Source organism: Narcine bancroftii, chromosome 3 (genome assembly GCF_036971445.1).
Source record: "Narcine bancroftii isolate sNarBan1 chromosome 3, sNarBan1.hap1, whole genome shotgun sequence".
Lineage (NCBI taxonomy): Eukaryota > Metazoa > Chordata > Chondrichthyes > Torpediniformes > Narcinidae > Narcine > Narcine bancroftii.
In genome coordinates, this window is record NC_091471.1 from 81,280,379 (window position 1) to 81,303,669 (window position 23,291).

The 23,291-nt window shown below is 41.0% G+C and overlaps 1 protein-coding gene across 8 annotated transcripts in view; it reads right to left on the minus strand.

The window, feature by feature from the left end:
* slc38a9 (solute carrier family 38 member 9) overlaps positions 1-19,634 on the minus strand; it is an 85,234-nt gene extending 65,600 nt beyond the window's left edge. For 2 of the 8 annotated variants that reach the window (XM_069924381.1, XM_069924373.1), the window contains exons 1-4: positions 19,528-19,630; positions 18,547-18,634; positions 2,816-3,000; positions 518-641 (exon numbers count right to left, since the gene is read on the minus strand). In XM_069924381.1, the coding sequence (XP_069780482.1) occupies positions 518-641; positions 2,816-2,913 (222 nt within the window). In that variant the 5' untranslated portion in view covers positions 2,914-3,000; positions 18,547-18,634; positions 19,528-19,630. Of the gene's footprint in view, positions 1-517; positions 642-2,815; positions 3,001-13,043; positions 13,069-16,650; positions 16,673-18,546; positions 18,635-19,253; positions 19,502-19,527 lie in introns of those variants that run through there. The other 6 variants (XM_069924377.1, XM_069924374.1, XM_069924378.1 and 3 more) reach the window with 6 other exon arrangements.
* Positions 19,635-23,291: the final 3,657 nt, after the last annotated feature.

The window sequence follows — 23,291 nt, forward strand, 5'->3', positions numbered from 1 at the left end:
CTTGTAATACTGAAGTAACTGATATGTTTAATAAATCATGGAAAACTCAACCTTAGTACAGATTTGTTTGAACGAGTCACAGACAACAATGACATTCTAATTTCTCAAGCGATTCCAAAGAAAAATAGTCACTACAAACAGTGAGAAGATAACACATTCAACAAATTTCAAAGAAAATTCTAAGAGCGGCTTAAAGTTACAGCAGTAACCCAACCCAACTACGAGCAAAGGGCAGGATTCTCTGGACAATCGTTGAGGCAATGGTCAGGGATGGAAACATTTATTGAGTTGGAGCACAGTAATGGCTATTCAGAGGTTTTATAAAGAATTAGAGATGAAATGCAGCACATTGCAGACACCATCAAAATACAAAACCCATTAGAGGATGATGTGGACAGTTTAGCTTTTTAATAGCATGTCCCAATCATTTGAAGTTCACCAATCATCAGTAAAAGTTAACCTTTTTTCTGGTGCATTGTGTTTCATTAAAAATATTTGCAAATTAAAAAACTACTACCAATTTTTTATGTGTAGTGGTCAATTTGCTGTAATACTGAATACGGCTGTTCATTGCTGAAGCCTCTGCTGTGATCTGCTCTTGTGTGTTGCCATGAAGGTTGTTGCGTGGAACACAAAATGGCCTAAAGGCAAGAGAACAGATTACATTTATACAGGAACAGATAAAAACTTCATAGACATCCATAGCTTCACACAATACGGCAAAGCCACTCAAGAGAAAATTAATACTCATTGCTCCTTCAATATATGAGCAACCTCTGAGTTTATGCTCTTGCTCAATAGTGCAGAATCAATAGATGCAAATATAGCCTCAGCGCATTCAATATTTAAAAATATCAATGAAAATGCAAATTAATCAAAATAGGGGATAATAGAATTTGTATCTACTTTTCCCATTTATCACAAAGTATATTAAAATGTAACATGCAACCTAGACCAAGTACCTGAGTGTCCTGCAACACTAAATTGTGAAACACAGATGATTACTGGAATGTTAAGAGATTTAAATCTAACCTATACAATCCATGGCAGTCAAATTCTGCAACCAATCAAGGATAATAACTGGTTAATATGGCTTAAGAATCTCTTTTAAAAAAACATTTAATCCTATAATGTCTTCATCACAGTTAAACCAATAATGGAGAGAATGACCAAGTGAAAACCTTGTCAAAGTTCCAACAGCTGAGTGTTTTTCTACCACTACATAAGAAGACTGTCTAATCATGACTAGAATTACCTCAACACTGGCATCTACACTGCTGAATTAATTGATTATTGACACATGTACTAACATAGTGAAAAAAACTTTTTTGCTTGTTATCCAGGTAATCAACTAATTTAAATTTAGTAGGTCGTGCAATAATAAAAAAAGTGCAGGCTATAATATTACAAAAATAAAGTGGAGAGTTTTGAGAAAAAATATAGTGAAAAGAACGGAAGGGTATCATTTTTTTAAAATCAATGAGAGGTCCATTCTCGACTTACTGTAAACAATTGGTATTTTGTCAATACCCAGAGGGGAAAAAAATCTTGATTGCAATAATTTTTATAATTATTCAAAATATGGTCTCCAACCAAGGAGGAAAATAAATAATACTTGCTCTAAAACTACTGGCAACTATAAATCCATTTGTACTGGATATTTTGTTTCTTGTCTAGGTACCGCACGGATGGCAGTCTCTTCAATCTGAGGCGCCTGCAAGCTCACACCAAGACACAAGAGAAACTTGTCCGTGAACTACTCTTTGCAGATGATGCCGCTTTAGTTGCCCATTCAGAGCCAGCTCTTCAGCGCTTGACGTCCTGCTTTGCGGAAACTGCCAAAATGTTTGGCCTGGAAGTCAGCCTGAAGAAAACTGAGGTCCTCCATCAGCCAGCTCCCCACCATGACTACCAGCCCCCCACATCTCCATCGGGCACACAAAACTCAAAACGGTCAACCAGTTTACCTATCTCGGCTGCACCATTTCATCAGATGCAAGGATCGACAATGAGATAGACAACAGACTCGCCAAGGCAAATAGCGCCTTTGGAAGACTACACAAAAGAGTCTGGAAAAACAACCAACTGAAAAACCTCACAAAGATAAGCGTATACAGAGCCGTTGTCATACCCACACTCCTGTTCGGCTCCGAATCATGGGTCCTCTACCGGCACCACCTACGGCTCCTAGAACGCTTCCACCAGCGTTGTCTCCGCTCCATCCTCAACATCCATTGGAGCGCTCACACCCCTAACGTCGAGGTACTCGAGATGGCAGAGGTCGACAGCATCGAGTCCACGCTGCTGAAGATCCAGCTGCGCTGGATGGGTCACGTCTCCAGAATGGAGGACCATCGCCTTCCCAAGATCGTATTATATGGCGAGCTCTCCACTGGCCACCGTGACAGAGGTGCACCAAAGAAAAGGTACAAGGACTGCCTAAAGAAATCTCTTGGTGCCTGCCACATTGACCACCGCCAGTGGGCTGATAACGCCTCAAACCGTGCATCTTGGCGCCTCACAGTTTGGCGGGCAGCAGCCTCCTTTGAAGAAGACCGCAGAGCCCACCTCACTGACAAAAGGCAAAGGAGGAAAAACCCAACACCCAACCCCAACCAACCAATTTTCCCTTGCAACCGCTGCAATCGTGTCTGCCTGTCCCGCATCGGACTGGTCAGCCACAAACGAGCCTGCAGCTGACGTGGACTTTTTACCCCCTCCATAAATCTTATTCCGCGAAGCCAAGCCAAAGAAAAAAAGAAGAGGTTAAGTAAAACATTTAAGCTGCTATTTGGCCAATGAGATTAAATCTTACCTTCTTAAATTTAATTCTGCTTTGCTGCCTTCATGTTCAACATCAGGCGATTGATCGGCAACGGCAGAAGACAATAAAGGCTGAAAATCATCTGCCATACTTCAATTTATTTGTACCTCAGAGGTCCAAGTGCAATTTTATTTCTGTCAGCTTCTGTCCTACAGCTCTTTGGAGTCCTATGTCATCTAGATGGACACACAGGTTATGAATAAAAATGCACTGAAAGTAACATGTTCACAGAAAGCATTAAAATCTCACCTGACAAATCAGAATCCCCAACTCATAATAGTTGCATTTTAATTAAAAGTGCATGTTTACGGACTACAGGTGATCCCACCATTTTCTACACCACACAGCCACATCATCTGTGCATGCATCAAGAAAAGTGGTTTGCATTGACTCTTTTTTTATTCCCACATAAATTTGTGACTGGACTGCTAACTTTTATGGTCAGGATGGAGCTATACAAAGATGGACATGATCCATCATGAAAATGAGATCAGGGCTATCTCTAGGAATTGAAAGATGTCAAAGAATGGAGGGTTTCCAAGATGTCCAAGAATGAGGTGAAGAAAGGAAGAAGAGATAGAATTAAGGCATGGGCTCAGCTTCTGTGGTATCGGGCCCACAGTACCACTCAGAGGTTGAGTGGGTGAAGCAAGTCAAGTCGTCTCAAGGGAGTTGATGTTGTGACAACAATTAGAAAAGGTCAAGAGACGCTAAAGCAGGGCTAGCCACAAGGAAGGAATGTATTGGAGATGAGAGATGAAGTCATTAGTGAAGGGATGAGGCAGAGGCAATGGAATAGAAATTCAACAGGGTGCAGAAATACAAAGGTGATGTCTACACCAAGAACTGACCACTGAGCATCAGAGAGAAAGAGATTGGGAAGGAAAATGATGAAGATTTGGGCTGAAGCTGGGGAAAAGAGTGGGATCAGAAGTGGGAGAAGAGGGTTATGGAAGAGGTACTTAAACAAATCTGCTGATGCTAAGATTGAATGCAAATAAACAAATGTGCTGGAGAACCTTAGCAGGTCAAGCAGCATCCACAGGAAGTTATGGGTAACCAATGTTTTGAGACTGACCCATCATCGGGTATGAAGAGGTAGGCAATGAGGAGCCGAAAGAGAGAGGGAGGAAAGAGAAAATGTAGCTTTGAGGTTGGTGCAGTAGAAGTTGAAAGATGCAACAGTGTTTCAGAAGAAGGATGGAAGAGCAAAAATTCAAAACATAGCTTTAGTAGCCTAGAATAGAGCCAATTTCCAATCCTTTATTGAGGTCAGGAACATGAAAAAACACTGGCTGAAAGAGGACAAAGAATATTTCAGATCTTCACATATTTAAGAAAGTGATGTCTGGAGCCATAGAAGGGAAAGAAAGAGGGCTAAAGATACTGAAACATTGGTGGAAGTGGACAAGTTAAAATGAAGGCAAATAACTTTGATGTGAAGAATCAAAGTAGAAAATGGGGAATTTTATCAAAATCAGAACGTATTGTTGTGAACAAGTCATGAAATTTGGTGTTTGCAGCAGAATCATCGTGTAAACATTCATAACTAACTTACAACATTATGCTAAATAAATTATAGTGCACAAAAAGTAAGTCAGTGTCTATGGTTCATTGATTATTCAGGAATCTAATGTCAGTGGGGGAAAAGCTGTTCTTGTGCTCGTCTTTTGGGCTCCTGTAACTTTTTCCCGATGGTAGCAGAGTGAAGAGGGCACAGCCTGGGAGGTGGGGCTCTTTGAGGAGAGAGGTTGCTTTTTTAAGACACTGCCTCATGTAGTTGCTCTCAATGGAGTGAAGTCTGGTGTCTGTGATGTCGCAGGTCAACATAACCAGCCTATGGAGTTCATTCTTGATCTGAGAGTTGGCACCTCTATACCAGGCAGTGATACAATCAGCCAGAATGCTCTCCATGGAACACCTGTAGAAGTTTAAGAGAGTCTTTGGTGACATACCGAATCTCCTCAAACACCTCACAAACTATAATTACTGGCAAGCCTTCTTTGTGCTTACATCAACATGGAGGTACCAGGACAGGACAGATCCTCAAAGACGTTGTCACCCAGAAATGTGAAGTTCTTGACCCTCTTCACCACTGAGCCCTCGATGAAAACTGGGTCGTATTCCCCCAACTTCCTCCTGAAGTCCACAATCATCTCCTTGGTTTTGCTGATATTGAGCGCAAGGCTGTTGTCATTAACCATTCAACGAGCTGATCTACCTCCCTCCTGTATGCTTCCTCATTGCCATTTGTGATACTGCCAACAACTCTGGTGTCAACAGCAAACTTGTAGATGGCATTGAAATTGTGTCTGGCCACCTAATCATGGGTTTATAAACGAGCAGAGCAATGGGCTAAGCATGCATTCTTGGGGTGCGCCTGCGTTGATAAACACTGAGGAAGAGATGTTGTTTCCAATTTGTACTGACTGTAGTCTTCCAATGAGAAAGTCAAGGATTCAGTTGCAGAAGGTGCGTACAGAGGCCTAGAGTTTGTAGCTTCTTGACCAGCACTGACAGAATAATGGTATTGAAGGCCAAGCTGTAATCTACGAAGAGCAGCCATATGTATGAATTGTTGTTTTGGAGGTGATCCAGAGCTGAGTGGAGAGCCAGTAATATTGCAATGAAGCAATTGTGACAATAGATGAATTGCAGTGGGTCCAGATTTTTGCTCAGGTATGTGTTATTTCTGGCCATGACCAGCCTCTCAAAGCATTTCATCAAGTAGAAGTTAGTGCTGCTGGGCGTTCGTCATCTGCTCTTCTTGGGTACCAGGATGATTACTCTGACTGCAGCAATGTGAGGCTGAAAATGTCCGTGAACACTGCAACTAGTTGGTTGGCACAGATTTTCTGTACTCTGCCAGGTACACAGTCAATGCCTGACAGTTTGCAAGGGTTCACCCTCTTGAATGATGTTCTGACATCACACTCAGACAGCTATCACAGAGTCCTCAACCTTTTCAGGGAGTCTAGTAGGCACTGTTTTGGTTCTTCATCTCAAAATGGGCATAGAAAGGTGTTCAGCTCATCAGGTAGGGAAGCATCACAGCCGTCTGTAATGTTTGCCCTTGCTTTGTAGGCTGTAATAGCCTGCAATTCCTACCATAGCTGGAGTGTATCTATCTCTGTCTCTAGCTTCCCCCAGAATTGCCATTTTGCTTCAGAAATGGCCTTCTGTAGGTTGTGCCTGGACTTCTTGTAAAAATCCCGATCCTTGGCGTTAAATGTTTTTGTTCTCCCCCTCAGCAGGTTGCAAATTCTCTGATTCATCAGGGCATCTGGTTAGTGAACACTGGTATTGGCATGTGGGCACACACTCATCCACACAAGTCTTGATGAAGTCAGTAACACCTGTTCCATATTCATTCAAGTCTATTGATGAGGTCTTCAATATGTTCCAGTCCACCGATTCAAAGCAGTCATGCAGAGACTCCTGCGTCTCCCTCAACCATATGTTTACCGTCTTCACCACTGGTGCTGTAGTCTCCATTCTCTGCTTGTACACCGGGAATAGAAGTACAGCTAGGTGATCAGACTTGCTGAAGGGCAGTTGTGGTATGCTTTGGAAAGAATTCTTCATGGTGGAATAATAGTGGCATGTAGTCTTCATTCTCTGCTTGTACACCAGGAATAGAAGTACAGCTAGGTGATCAGACTTTCTGAAGGGCAGTTGTGGTATGCTTTGGTATGAATTCTTCATGGTGGAATAATAGTGGCATGTGACATGTTGGTGGTAGTTTGTCAGAGACCTCTTCAGCTTGGCCTGATTGAAGCCTACCTCAATGATTGGAAAGACATCAAGATGTGCTGTCTGAGTCACGTGAAGGAGTAGTGGCCGGTAGGAGAATAACAGCCCTCTCCAGAAAAGAAGAAATAAAGTGAAGAAAACACAAAGTTCAAGAAATACAAAACATAACAAATAAAAGATAAAGTTGTAGAGAAAAGAAAGAAAATGGCACCCAAGAAGGAAAAAGTAAAAACAGAAAAAAAAGAAGAAAAGACGCCGGAAGAGAAAAGAGAAGGCCTTAATTGCATGAAGAAACAGGGAGTCATCGTGGAGAAGAGAGTCTGTTCTCCAAGATTGGTGATGACCCCGCAGAGTCGTGACCCCTGACCGCTGGACTGCAAAAATGGCTCTTGAGCCAAACAAAAGTGCGCAACTGTGGATGCACGACTCCTCGCGCATGCGCAGTGTGCTCACTAAGGAAAAGTAGAACACCAACGGGAGGGGGGCCCAGCTGAGGAGTGGGCAAACACAATGCGACCAGCTGAGGGTTGCCTGACACCAAGGCTCTCAGCTGCAAGAAGAGGAAAGCGACAGGAAAGGGAGTGAAAGGAAAGAAGAGCAGCAGCAGGAGGCCCAACAGATGAGGAGCCCAGAAGAAGAGGACCAACAGCAAGAAGCCAAGCAAGAAGAAGCCCAGCAAAGTGAGGCAAGCAACTCATCAGGAAAGTCAGAAGAGACACAGATACAAGGAAGAGAAGAAGACACAAACACAGGTGGAGACACAGAAGAAGAGGAAAAAGACCAAGATCTGCACAGAGGAATAGAAGGTAAAATAGATGGACAGAATATAGATTTTAAAAATTTTCAAGAACAAATGAGAGCATTAAAAGAATGGTTGACATTAGAATTTAGTGAAATGAAAAGAAAAATGAAAAGTACAGAAGAAAAAGTGAGTGGAATAGACAGAAATAGTGAAATGATTAGAAAATGTGGAAGAACGAGAAACGGCTGTAGAAATGGAAGTGAATGACTTTAAGAAGAAAATTGGAAAAAAGTGATTAAAAAAGTTAAAGAGTCACAAGAGTTTTAAGCTCAGAAGATGGATATAATGGAAAACTATAGTAGGCGAAACAACATAAAAATAGTGGGCCTTAAGGAAGATGAAGAAGGCACAGATATGAAGGAATTTATAAAAGAATGGATCCCAAAGGTCCTGGGAATGACAGAAATACAGGAAGGAATGGAAATAGAAAGGGCAGACAAAATACTAGCTCCTAAACCACAGACACATCAAAAAACAAGATCCGTTTTAGTAAAATTTTTGAGATATACGACAAGAGAAAATATACTGGAGCGGGCAAGGAATAAAATTAGAGAAGACAAAAAAACATTGGAATACAAGGGTCAAAAAATATTTTTTTACCCAGACATAAGTTTTTTACTCTTAAAGAAGAGGAAGGAGTTTAATGCAGCAAAACCGATCCCATAAAAAAAGGTTATAAATTTATGTCAAGACATCCAACTGTGCCTAAAATATATATCCCTGGGGAGCAAAACAGACTGTTTTCGGATCCGGAGGAAGCATGAGAATTTGCAGAATGCCTGCAGGGCAGAAGGAGAGATGAAGTGATGTAACAAGAATGAAGAATGGTGATAAAATATATATAAAGATGTAAAAATAATGTAGATGAAAATAGGGAAGAAGGAAGTAAGGGGAAAAAAAGAGGGTGAACTTCGTTATATGTGTTAAAAAAAGTCTTTTCGGGGGGGTGGGGTGGGTGGGAGAGAATAACCATCACTGCGAAATCAGTTGACACTTGCGAGCGGGTTCGCAATCCAAATGGAGAGGGGAGTTATGGTTGCCCGGGAAGGGATAAGGGAGAACTAAGAGAGGTGGTGGAGGACATTTGGATGTGGGAGTTGTTGAAGTATGTTTTAAATGTGTTGTCAGACATTGAGTTTAAAAGGGGGAAACTGAGAGATGAAAATGGGGGAAAGGGGGAGGGAAGCGGAAATGTGGTGTAAACAGGATATGAGATGGCCAGGTTGAATTATGACTATAAAATATTAATGGAATACATAACCAAATAAAACAAAAGTGGCTATTAAATTTACTGAATAAAGAAAAAAAATAAACATAGCATTTGTGCAGGAAACACAACTGAAGTGGAACATAATAAATTAAAGAGAGACTGGGAAGGGCACATAGTGGCAGCATCATATAATTCAAAAGCTAGAGGTGTAGCTATATTAATTAATAAAATTGTACCAATCAAAATAGAGGAGGAAATAATAGATCCAGCAGGGAGGTATGTAATGACAAAGTGTCAGATATATTTAGAATTTTGGAATTTGATCAATATATATGCACCTAATGAAGAGGATCAAAAGTTTATGCAAGATATTTTTTTGAAGATTGTAGATACGCAAGGGAATATATTGACGGGGGCGATTTTAACCTTAATTTGGATCCAATGTTGGATAAAACTGGACAAAAGACTAGCAAAAAGAATAAAGTGGCCAAATTTATGGTTAAATCAATGCAGGAAATAAACTTGTGGATATATAGAGGAGGCAGCACCCAAGGGAGAAGGAATACTCATATTATTAGAGTAGGCATAAAACATACTCAAGGATTGATATGTTTTTGTTGTCGGCCCATATTCAAGGGAGAGTTAGGAAAACTGAAAGTAAAGCTAGATTGCCATCTGAGCATTCACCCCTGTTATTAGCAATAGAACTGGAGGACATCCAACCAAGAACATATAGATGGAGGTTAAACTCTATGCTACTTAAAAGGAAGGAATTTAGAGAGTTTATTGAACATCATATTAAAACGTACTTTGAAATAAATACAGAATCAGTGAAAGACAAATTTATATTAATGGGATGCAATGAAAGCTTTCATTAGAGGGCAGAAAATAAGTTATGTAATTAAGATGAAAAAGGACTACAATCGGGAAATAGAAGTTGGAAAAGGAGATAGTAAGTACAGAAAAGAAACTAGCAACAATGGGTGATATAACAAAAAGAGAATTGGCGGACAAAAAAATAAAATATGAAACATATAAGGTGGAGAAGAACATAATGAAAATAAAGCAAAAGTATTATGAACTAGGAGAAAAAAAAACACACAAAATATTAAGACTGGCAACTTAAAACAGAACAAGCTAAAAGAACTGTATTGGCATCAAGGAAAAAGGACAAACAAATTACATATAATCCAATGGAGATTAATGAGAACTTTTAAGGAATTTTATGAACAATTATACCAAACAATTATACAAGGGGAAAGATAGAAGAGTTTTTAGTTAAAATTGAACTGCCGAAATTGCAAGAAGAGGAGCAAAACAAACTGATAAAACCATTTGAAATAGAGGAAGTATATAGGATATATTAAAAAAACATTTAAAGAGTTATTAATTCCTCCTCTCCTGAAAGTAATGAACCAGAATGAAGAAACACAAAACATGTCAGATTCATGTAAGACAGCAATAATTACAGTAATACCAAAGACGGGGAAGGATCCACTAACACCAGCATCATATAGACCAATATCTCTACTTAACTCAGATTATAAGAGAATAGCAAAATTATTAGCAAACAAATTGGCCGACTGTGTAACAAAAATAGTAAAACAAGATCAAATTGGATTTATTAAGAAAAGACGAACAGCGGATAATGTCTGTATATTTATTAATCTAATTCATGCAATTCAAAGAAATAAGAAGTCAACAGTGGCTGTAGCTTTAGATGCAGAAAAAGCCTTTGACAGGGTAGAATGGAATTATTTATTCAAAGTATTACAGGTTGAGAGGGGATTTGATAGAAGTATTTAAGATTATGAAAGGGATAGACAGAGTGGATGTGGATAGACTATTTCCATTAAGAGGAGGAAAGATTAAAACAAGAGGACATGAGTTAAGAATTAAGGGGCAGAGGTTTAGAGGTAACATGAGGGGGAACTTCTTTACTCAGAGAGTGGTAGCCGTGTGGAATGATCTTCCGGGAGAAATAGTGGCGGCGGAGTCAATTGTATTATTTAAGAAAAGGTTGGACAGGTATATGGATGAGAAGAAGATGGAGGGTTATGGGCATTGTGCAGGGAGGTGGGACTAGAAAGGGGTGTTTGGTTCGGTGCAGATCAGAAGGGCCTAATGGCCTGTTTCCGTGCTGTAATTGTTATGTTATGTTATGATAATCATTCGTATGAAAGGACATTTTTCTGGAAGCATCTCAACAAGGATTTGTGAGTTTTCAATAATCTGATTACATAGTCTCTCTCTTCCTTTGTGATTACTTCTGTACAACCGTTTAAAAATCTGAGTTTCAACAGAGGATTTCCAAAACTGAACTTTTGAGTTGACATTCCAGAATTGTGCCTTAGCTATAATTGTTTGGGGATTATACACATACTGCGTATGTTATATTATTAATAGTTATTAATAAATATTGTTTTAAAAATAACACTGACTTGGTGAATTTCAATTCCTGCTGGTCTGTGATGTAACACCACACAATACAAAGCTGTGTAAAGGTTAAAACTTGTGTTTTGCTTTTACAAATTGTTTGATTGATATAGCAAACAATTCAAAGATGTCACTTTACTTTGAGAGAACTTAATAATTTAATTTTGTGTTGCAGACCATTTTGTTCAGCTTAAAGTGTCAAATACAAGTATACCAATTGCAAAGGGAGGCCATTCAAGCCTCTCCAGCATTTACTAAAGTCATGACTTATTGCATTATCACTTCAACTCTGCATCCCAGAGCCCTGCTTCTCCCATTTTTTTTTAGATAATACCTCTTATTTTTCTTGCCAAAATAGGCAATTGCACACATCTCCCACATTATACGTAGAAGAAATGAAAAAGATGGGGCATGCTTACAAGCTATGATAAGGAAGAGAGGAAAGGACATTTGTCAGCTCTTCTTCCTAGTGTGAGGACCCCATGGAACATGCAATTAATGTTAATTTGTTATATTCCTTCAACTGAGTGCGAGATCTACTTTTTCCTACGACAATTGCAATCTTGGACGACCCATGAGCATCCCGTAATGCAATCAAGATCGACATATTCTTCTCCACTCATTTCTATCACCGAGGAATTTTCTCACAACTGTAGTTCCCTTGAGGTTTTGCCTAACAAATTATATTGTTTATATTGTGCAAGGTATTTCAATTACAGTAGAAGTCCAACAGTCCAGAATGCTCAGGGATTGGGTTGGTCCAGATTTTTGGATTTTCCAGATTCTCGGGCAGTACTTCTAAAATTCAAATTTAAAGAGGAATAAAGAAGAGGACACGCAAATTTTGATAGTTTATTCATCAGCAAATACTGCATGCTTCAATTATCAAAAGGAGCAGTTGAAAGAAAAATAAAAATGCTACTGTGCATTTATGCCGCTTATACATGCATGCACATAAAAGCCTCCAAAATTTTAAAAGTTTGAGATTTTGCAAAGTCTGGATTCTCAGGTGGCCCAGATTTCTAGCATTTAGATCTTTGGTCTTCTACTGTATGTCGAAAAGTTGGTTGGATCAATGATTTCTTCATGTAATTTGCATGTTTGGACCTAATGCAAGTTATTGCTGCAGAAGCTTAAATTCATTTTTATGCTGTGCAAAACTTGTAAAATCAAGTCTTTTCACTTTTGACAAGCTAATAAAATTGCCTCAGGAAAGATTTCTGCTATTTGAGCTGACAGGAAGATCAGCCTGACTTCCCCAGTTGATCTGGAATTTGGAACTAAGCAACAATGTAATTAATGTAATTAAACACTGGAGAACAATAAAAAGGTACATTAAGATCAAAAGTAAAAATATAGCACTTAATGTGCTTTTAAAAGTCAGGAAATAGGTTCAGGTATTTCAAAGGAATGTTAGCTTCAGCAAGAACCCTCAACACAATTTAGATCCTGGTGGTGCCAGATGAGATGTTCTATTGCAGGTGACATTTTTAACTAAAATGTTTAAATTGTAACACCAGAGTTGGGGACGCCAGCATTCTATTGGTTTTGTGTTTAATACTGGTTCCTACAGATCTTTACACCCGTTTCCTCCTAGGAGTGGAAGTTGGAAGATGCTGCATTTTAAATAGTTTATTTCCCATAAATCAACAACTTTGGAGTGTGGGAACTGGGGCCCAAGTTAATCAAAGGGAGAGTGGGAACTAACAGCCAGAATTCCAGATGACAAACCTTTAGGATTTCCAAATAGTCAGACAGCAGATTATAGGAGTTTTAATGTAGAAGGATTTATGTTTAAAGTTCTGATTTATTTGTGGGTCACAAGCGATATAATTATTTTTTAGTTTTCATTTGAGGAAAAAAAAAGACAAGAATTTGTCGGGTGGGAGAATAATAAATGAACTTCAAATGCAGGCTAGACTTCCTGCCATTCATGATCTTGAAATGTGAGCGACCAGAAACCTAGATCAACGGTACTACCATCCAATACACTTTTTTAAAATAAAAGTGCAATTTACCAAAAAAATCACTTTAAAAATATCCAAATAGTATCGCATGTTCCAAAAATTAAATCTCAATAAAGATCCACTCATTAGAGGGCAACACCTTTAGGCCTAAGGCATCTGCTAGATCCCAAAAGAGAATACAAAATCAGTACTTCAACTTGGTCCATGCAGTATATGGTAAGATAAATGCATTTCATCCAACTCCAGGCAACTTCATTTTGTTCTTTTCAAACTTAAAATAAAATTATATTTACTAAGATGCAGCTTGGTAATCCTTGCCTGGGTAAAAAATTTAAGAATTTTGACAAAGAGACTAAATTATATGCAAAATTATTCCAGGAAATTGTATCTCCAATTAGCAGTTCATCCTTTCTACTCTTTTAAAAAAGTTGTGAAAAGCAGATACAATATGCAGCCATTACTATAGAATCATGCAAAACTTAAGTGTAGAAAATGCCCATTTGTCCTATTAGGTATTGGGTACAGTTCAAGTCAAACAATAGAAAGGACATAATTGACTGTGCAGAGGAGATTCAGGAGGAATTAATGTTGCAGCTGTGATGGGGGGAGGTTAGGGGAGATATGAGACTCTTCTTCCCCATGACAAAAGCATCTAAAACCAGATTTAACCTGAGGCAAAAGCAGATTATATAGATCTGTGAAAAAACATTTTTGTCTGGTGGGTGATTACCATCTGGAATGTACTGCCCTGTGGATTTGGTGAAACAAATTGGCATATGAAGACCAAAAGACATATCAGAAAGAGGCTATTCACTCATTTAGTCATGAGCTGAACCATTTTATCACTCAGCCCCACTGCCTGGCCTCCTCATAACCTTTGATGCCTTGGCTAATCAAGAACCTATCAATATCTGCCTTAAATACAATCAATGACTTGGCTTCCACAACAACCTGTAGCAACAAATTCCACAGATTTACCAACCTCTGGCTAAAGAAATTCCACCGTATTCGTTTCAAGCAGACACCTTTCAATCCTGAAGTTGTCCTGGACTATCCCATCATGGGAAGCAATCTTTCTACATCTACCCTGTTGACACCTTTCAACATTTCAAATGTTTCAATGAGATCCACCTCATTCTCCTAAATTTCAACAAACCAAGAACGGTCAAATACTCCTCACATGATAACCCTTTCATTCCTGGAATTACCCTTGCGAACCTCTACTCCATTGTCAGCACATCCTTTCTTCAATGAGGAGCCCAAAATTGCTCACAATACTCCACGTAGTCTCACCAGTGCCTTCTAAAGCCTCAACATCACATCCCTCGAAATAAATGCCAGCATTGCATTTGCCTTCTTCATCCTCCACGTCAACGTGCAAATTTACCCTCAGGTTATCTTCCAGTTCCCTTTGCATCTGCTTATTTTCAACATTTGAATGCCAATGCATAAAAAGCTGTGGAGCAGGTAATGTCAAATGGAATTCGCATGGATGGTATTTGATAGTCAGAACAGAGATGGTGGCCTGAAGTGCCTGCTTCAGCTTATTTGATGTTGGATCAGATCCAAACTCATGCAGATCATAGTTCTTCAAATACACATCAAAAAATTCTGCAAAAGTGATGAGTTTCTGCCTCTACTACTATTTCAAGGCATCAATTTCAAGATCTCATCTACAACTGAATGGATTTTTTTTCTTTTGAATTTTCACTAATCCTTTATCAATTATTTACTTTCCATGCCTCATGTTTCTTTTAAACCCAATTAACAACGTGCTCCATCTGAAAGCAACACTGATAAAAAAGACAAACATTAAAAATTAAATTTGAACCTGGGAAAAATACAAAAAAATGTGATGTTTGCTATATTAAAGGTGTAACATAAACACAGGATTTGCTGAAAACCTGGGAAAACATCCAGACTCCAAGTTAAGGCTCCCCTCCATCTGAACTATTCCTTCAAAAGTAAACCTAATCTATTTACTCTTGGCTCATAACATGTTCCAGTAATGACAACATCCTGTACATCTCTCCTGAGCCCTCCAGTGCAATCACATCCTCTATTTCAGGTTCCCTAATATAAGCTCCATCTTCCCTTGGGCATCCTCTTATGAATTTAGAAAATACCTACCATATTAATTTTCTTTGATATTCCTTCTCAGTATTTTAAAAGTCACTTTGTTTTTGTAACTACCCTTGCAATTTCTAAATTATTTTGCTCTAAATTATGTAAAACAAGCTTTCCCTTTTTCCCTTCTCTTCTTACTCTTGAAGTACCCGGTCATCCAGAAGACTCTAGCTTTTGCAATTTCCCTTTTATCATTATGGGAAATCAAAAAGCCCTTGAATCCACTTTTTAATTATCCCCCCCCTTCGCAGTGAATCAAACAACTTTTAAGTTGCTGTTTCCTTCACTTTTCACCATTTCCTTATTGTATTTTTACTGAAATTTCTTTGTGATCCATTATGAGACCCTATTTCAATGAAGACTGCAAGGTATAAGACAAAAAGGAATTTCCTTGCTCCTTCTGATAAGACCATCTTTAGTCAGCATTAATTTAAAAAAAAATGCTCATGTTTTTTTTCAAAAAATATAAGTAGATGTACCGATACTTTAATTAATTAAACAGATACTCAGCAAAGCTGGGATTGCAGTTTGCCAGATGCCAAAGCTTTCAGGAGCAGGACTGTCTCATGGCATCAATCATCCAAGCCACGCATGAGGAGGCCAAACCAAAAGGGGACAAAGGCATCAAGATCTGGCTCTCTCACCTTCTATACTCTCAAAGTGGAAATTAATTGAGCTTAGCTCCATGCTAATGTAACAAATGTATGATTCAAAAATGTTGCTTAATACAAGCAAGACAGACACCTGGTCTATTTTCCTCCTTGTTAACCAAGGGTTTTAAAACACCATTTATACACGCCAAGAAACATGAAGCAGAATGACATTTGGCATCTCATGCTTGTTCCACCACTCATTCAGGTCATGGTTAACATTTTATCTTCTTGTCACTTTCTCGAATAAACCTCATATCTCTTGACCCCCATAAATCAAAAATATTTTAAATGTCACTAACTGCTGTCATATGCAATAAAATCTGAAATGTGTTCATCAAAGACAGAAATTCCAGAATAAAAATGCAGATAATTTAGAGTTTGAAAAACACAACCGAAAACACCATCTCCTTTTCACTAAAATGTCATTTACAAATAAACAATTTTTCATTGTTCCGAACAAATTAATTATAAAGATACAAAATTAATATTCAAGCTTTTCCTTTTTTTTTTGATTATTTTATTTAATCAACATAATACTAACAATAAGTAACTATAATATAATGTTAACAAATATATGCTGAAAATATATTAAAAAAACTAAAAAACTAAAGCTAAAACTAATAACTAAAAACCCATCCAGACCCTACCCCCCCGAAACCTAATCTAGTCCCATAACTAAAATAAATAATGTCATAACTGCAAAATAATATTCAGATTTATTCAGACATTCAAGGAACCAAAATAACATAAAATTATTATTCATTCTGAGAAAACATCACTGGAGAGGAGAATTCAAATTAAAAATGTAAGTCATTATAATTTTAGCCTCATAATTCTAGTGTATGGGCTCTAAATTTGCAGGAATAAAGAATATTTACCCGTCAAATTGCAAGTGATTTTTTTCTAAAGGAATACAACTTTGAATCTCAGCATGCCATCTATCTAATGTTAATGAAACATCAAATTTCCATGTTACAGCAATACATTTCCTTGTTATTACAAAAGCTAACTTAACAAATTTTAGTTGAAAATCTAACAACAATAATTCAGGATTTAATGGGAAAAAAAAATCACTCCAAAAATTTACTAACAGAGACCCAAAATGAATTAACCTTCAAACAAGACCACGTAGAATGAAAGAAAGAGTTCCACATCTAAAACAGTGATTTGATAAATTCAATCTCTATCTATTCAGTTTCTGAGGACAATCAATCTTTTTCATCCTGAAATCACAGAAAGCTTCTAAATTTTAATCATGTTTACTGGGCTTATGTGGAAACCAACTAGAACAGATTGAAATTATACCACCACTTCTGGGGTTGAAGGGAACAAAGGGAACAAGAGTGATACAGTTGATACCATGACATCACATACAACCTTGAGATTCCTTTTTTTTCCTGCAGTCACAACAGAATTACCACTAATTGGTAGTGCGAAAAAAACTGCACAGTAAACAAATAAAAGAACAATAAGCAGATAACATGAAAACAAACCACCTGTGCAAAACAGAGAGAACAAAAGAAAATCAGTAAAGTGCACAAGTAAGAGTCCTTAAATGAGTTTGTTGTTGAGGAATCTGATGGTAGAGGGGTAGAAGCTATTCTTGAACCTGATGGTGTGAGTCTTGTGCCACCTATACCTCTTTCCTGATGGCAGCAATGGGAACAGAGCATGTGCTGGGTGGTGAGGGTCTTTGATGATTGTTGCTGCCCTCCTACAGCAGCATTCCTTGTGGGCAGAATTTTGCCTGTGATGTCTAATTGGTCCAATTTTTTTTCCCCTGGCAGACACTAAAAGTTATTGAAACTTGTACAATTACATTTGTGTGAATCCAAATAGAAAAAATAGAATATACCATAATTACTCAGCAATATCTCCAGGTAGAGCAAAAAGGTAATGTTTCATGCTAATGACCCTTGATCAGATTTGCAGTCAGAAAATAAGTGTGATTTAAGTTATAAAAAGGAGGGGGTAAACTTAAAAAAAACCCCTAAAACTCTCCCCACCTTAATCTAATCCATTATAAAATACATAACAACTGCATATTGATTTTGATTGTATCAGATGACACTCAAGGATCCCAAAAATATCATAAAGTTATTATTCATTCAGGGAAAACTTCACAGGTCTTTAGTTTTTAGGTTTTCTTTTATATATTCTCAGCATATATCTGTTAACACTGTAATATTTGTGATTTATTATTGTTTGTTATTATTTTCTTATATATGTTGATTTAAATAAAATATTCAAAAAAAGGAGTAGGTGAATGAACAGATCAAAGGGTGAACAGAACTAAGGGTGATAGGGTGGATACCAAGGGTGCCTGGGTGACACAATATTTTTAATGATTCTGAAATATATAGCAAAACAGCATTTTGGAATTGTGAGATAATTCATTATTATCTCACATTATTGGAAACCTGAAACAAAAGAAAAAGTTGCACACGCCCATCAGCATTTGTAGAGAACTTGTTGCAGGTTCATAGCCATGCATTAGTACTAACAAGCAAGCTAGGCTGGTTACCTCAATCTCTTCATTTCAATATTAACATCCAAGAGCTATTTCTCAAGCTTGCATTAAACCATTGTGAAAGTGTTAAAGATCAATGCAGAAGCAGGATGAAGAATTAAATTGACAGGCAACTGGAAATGCAGGGGACCATTGAATGACAGAGTTATTCTGCAGCGAGCTTTTGAATGAACAAGTCAAGGCAGCACCCAGGGGAAAGAAATGGTCATTCAACATTCCTTTATCAAAACTGATTTCTACTCACGAATACAATCTAACCCAGAGTTCCTCCAATGGCTCATTTTTCACTCAAATTCCACCATCTGCAGTTTTTATATTTCACCAGGGGCATTCTGCAACATAGTTACCCAATCAGCAAAATGTTATCTCAATACCATGAAGTAAAATTTCTGTTCTTTCTAATCACCTCACTCACTCTCCACAACTTGCCAGTTTTCTTACTTTTTGAATTCTGAAAAAGAGCTATTGGTTTTCCATTTTTGCAGGCACTGTCTGACCAAAGTATATTGAATGTTATTTTCGATTCACACTTTCTGACAACCAACAAGGGCACCAAATATCTTTTTCTCTCCACCCATCAGACACACCCTTTATATTTTCTACCCCTCTAACTCTATAACTCTAAAGTGTTTTGATTTCTAACTGACCCAAACAGTAGATAATAATGGTGCTGCCCAAGTTACTGAGCATTTCCAGATTTTGGGGTTCTTGTATCAATAACGAAACGTTTGATTTTCATGACAAAATGTTGTCCTTTGGAGATTCCAACAGGTGCATTGTACCGAAATTCTGTTTCTTTAAACACTGGATGAGGAAGTGACAATCTGGCCTCTTCTCTCGTCTGAAAGCGGTGCTTTCTAGAGGACAATAAACGATACTCAAACTTCTAGGTTGACTTACTCTCACCTCAGTCCTTTAAGGGTTTGATTAAACTTGAAAAAAAATAATCACCTTCCACCACTAATGTAGTTTGAAGACAAAGCGTCAAGCGTAATCTCAGCGGTGAGGTCAACGTCACCAACCCATGACAAGACCCCCGTTCCCCGAGCAGGGTTCGCCCTGGGACAACTAATTCCTCTCCCCGCCACCCTGCGTCCCGAACGCCTAGGCTGCGTGCGCAGACCCGGCTCCCTCAGCTCGCACCCTTCCACTGACTGAATCCCCCCCCCCAATGGCGTGAAGGCTTCATTGCCCGGGAAGCAGCGCCTTCCGCGGTTCGCCCTACCTCCGACGGCGTCAGTCCGCCTACCCGGCCCAACTCCGTCCGATCGCGCACAAACGGGCTCGGGATCACGTGCGTTTTCACGCTGCGTCCCTTTCTGGCAGCAGCGCCGGCATGACGTCGTGCGTGTGCGTGGGAAGGAGCCAACGATGCTGGCTGCGCGATACTCTCCAGGTGAATGCGGAGAGAGCTGGTTGAGCAAAACGAAAATAGGCTGTGCTCACGAGGAATCAGAAGGTCAGCACTGAAAGCTGCGAAACCCGGAAGTCTGCAGACGCTGTGATTGTCCTGAAAACGCACAGAAATTCTGGAGGGATTCAGCCGGTCATTGGAGGAGGGAAAGATATTACTGTAGAGGTGGCTACACTGCTAACTGAAGGATCGCACAACCAGACAGGTTGAGTTCAGTGAGCAAAAACTGATTTATTGCAGGCTGCCAGGCTGGTTTTATACTCCCGGCCTGGACCTGGCTGAGAACCGCACTGGGGGGCACGACGTCACCAGGGCGTCATGTGGGTCACCAAGCGCAAGCTTCTGAGCCCGGTGCCGAGGTCGGGAGGACACCCCGACGGTGCCATTTTGGCCGGCTGCCCTGCCACGTGCTTGACAAGCGGGGTCGGTTCGCCTGCCTAATCGCATACCGCCACACAGCCCCCTGCCCCCCAGAACCAGCACCAATGTCCTTTTTTGCCGGGCGGCCTCGCTTCTTGGGTTGGGCCACAACTACTGGTTCGGTGGGGTCCAGGTGGGCTGGCTTTAACCTGTCTATCGTAAACAGTTCCCTCTTACCACCGATGTCCATTATGGAAAGGAGATCCTGACGCTGGATGACTTTGTACGGCCCTTCGTATGGACTTTGTAGAGGTGCTGTGGACAGGCCCCGCCTGATAAAAACGTACTCTGAGGAGTACAGCTTGCTGGGGATGTAAGAGGCCCGTGTGCCATGTCTGGGCGGCGGTGGGGGTGTGAAGGAGTCCAACTGGGCCCAGAGGCGGGGAAGTCGACCGTGTGGTGACTGCTGGGGGTTGTGAGGTGCGTTGACGAACTCACCGGGTAGGGCTAACAGTGCACCATAGACCAACTTGGCTGATGACGCCTTTAGGTCTTCTTTGGGTGTCAAGCGGGTGCCCAGGAGCACCCAAGGCAACTCGTCCACCCAGTCGGGCCCGATGAGGCAGCCCATGAGTGCCGACTTAAGGTGTCGGTGCAATCGCTTGACTAGCCCAATTGCCTGAGGGTGATAGGCTGTGGTGTGACATAGGTCAACCCCCAGCCTGTTGGCAAACTGTGCCCAGAGCACAGAGGTGTACTGGGTGCCATGATCACTAGTGAGGTGGTTCGGGACGCCGAACTGGGCAACCCAACCGTTCAAAGCCCTTGGGAGCAGGAGTCCGTGGAGGCATCTGGCATCAGGATCGCCTCAGGCCAACAAGTGGTGCGGTCTACCACTGCGAAAAGGTAACAGTTACCTCGGAAAACTGGTAAGGATCCGATGATGTCCACATGTATGTGGCTGAACTATTCCCAGACGTGTTCAAAATATCGTACGGGTGCTCTGGTGTGCCTGTGTACCTTGGAAAGCTGGCAATGGGTGCAGGTTCTGGCCCAGTCCGCAATCTGCTTCCGAAGCCTGTGCCAGACAAAACGTTCTGCCACCATATGGACCGTGGACCTGATGGAAGGGTGGGAAAGGTCATGGATATGGTGGAAGACTTGCCTGCACCACTGCTGGGGAACCACTGGTTGTGGGGAGCCCATGAAGACGTCGCACAGGACGGTGCCCTCACCATGACGAGTCAGCAGGTCCTGGAACCACAGGCCCATGATGGCAGTCCTGAAGACCCATTTCTCCTCGTCGGACTTCTGGACCCGGGCGAGCTGGTCAAAGTTGAGGCTGGGTGTCAGTGCGCAAATGCCCAGTCGTGAGAGTGCATCGGCGACCACGTTATCTTGCCCTGCCTTGTGCCGAATGTTGGTAGTGAACTCCGACACGAAGGAGAGGTGACGCTGTGGTCGGTAAAAATGGTGAAAAGCCTCCCCTCCAAGAAATAGCGGAAATGACACACCACCAAGTACATGCCCAGCAACTCACGATCGAAAGTGCTATAGTTGCTCTCTGGCGGGCGAAGAAGTTGGCTAAAGAATGCCACTGGTTTCCACTGCCCGTTCACCTGCTGCTCCAGGACAGTGCCAAGGGCTATGGCAGAGCATTGACGGAGAGCATCATATGCAGGTCAGTGCGTGGGTGGACAAGCAGGGTAGCCTTCCCGAGGGCATCTTTCATTATTTCACCATTAACAGGAGGGCCACTACCTGTTGGTGCCACCCATACCTTTTGTCCGGCATTCCCTGGCTCGGGAATGGGGGGGAATGACTGTTTTTCCTCTGGAATAGGCTGTAGTTCAGAAGTCGGTGGAAAGGTGTGCCTCCCTTCAAAGGGCGATGATTCAAATTGTCGACTGCCTGCTGCAGCACATGGCACCACCCCTTCAGGGTCCCCAGTGGTGTTAACAAACGAATTTGTTCCTTCAGTAAGCCTTTCATTTGTTCAACTAACCCGGCAGCCTGCGGGTAATAAGGAATATGGTGGACCCATAAAATACTGTTGTCAGCTGCCCAATCACAGATTGCCTTCCCTGGGAAGTGCGAGCCATTATCAGACTGAATTTCCTCTGGTACATCATAACAAGAAATTAAATGGTTTAGTCCTTGGATAGTGCTAGATTGGTCAGCCGTCTTGGTGGGAAAAGCAAAACCCAGGCCTGAAAATGTGTCAACCATTACTAGGATGTAACGTTTACCTATGCAGACTGGCATAGCGAGTTCCCCATCTTATTCGGCCATGCGGACCAGGAGGAACGGTGCGGAACTTCACAAGCTGGCATGCTGGGCATGTCCGCACGACCATGCGGATGTTGTCATGATGGATGGGTAATGCATGTGCACAGGCCCACATAGCTGATCCCCCTTGGCTAGTATTAAGGGCCGTACCGGCCAACATATTAATACCCAGGATACACTTGTCAGTGGCAGCCTCCAGGGCATGTAACCATATAGGGGAAGGGCCATCACCCACCGCGGCATGGACTTTTATTTCCTCCCATCCCCTCTATTCGAAATGTTGGTCCAGTCCAGAGGTCAGGGTTACCCGGAATCACCGAGTGCTCCGCACCGGTATCGACCAAGGCCAAATATTGGTGGTCATTACCCCCATTCCAATGGACTGTTAACGGTATCTAGGGCCGTGGGTCCCTGTGTATCTGCTGTATCTCAACGGAGTAGACACGGGAATCCCGCCTGCACCCTCATGCCTTAGTAGGGTTCGGGGGCTTCCAGGCCCACATGCCACTATTATCCATAAGAGCCTTTTTAACCATTTGTTGTATCTCATCACGAATAACTGGAGCAAGAGAAGTTGGCTCGATAGGAGCAGCAGTGGGAGCAGAAGGCACAGTTGAGCCAGGAAGACTCAACATCTGGGGATGATGTTCCCCTGCCTTCCTCTTATAAAGGGCATAAAGGACCGCAGTAGGTTTCTCATCAATATCACTTTTAGGTAGGCCTAACTTTAACAAGGTTAGAAAAAGGTCCTTTCTTGTCGGTCCGTTATTAGCAGCAGCCCCTCTCCCTTCATCCTGCTTGTCTGATTTAACCTGGGTTGTACGTGAGGGGATTTTACCTCCCAACTCTAATTCTCAAAGCCCAGATAAGGCGTGCACTGCCTCAGTCACTGGGTGCCCAATTAGCGGACTAGTTACGGACAGAAC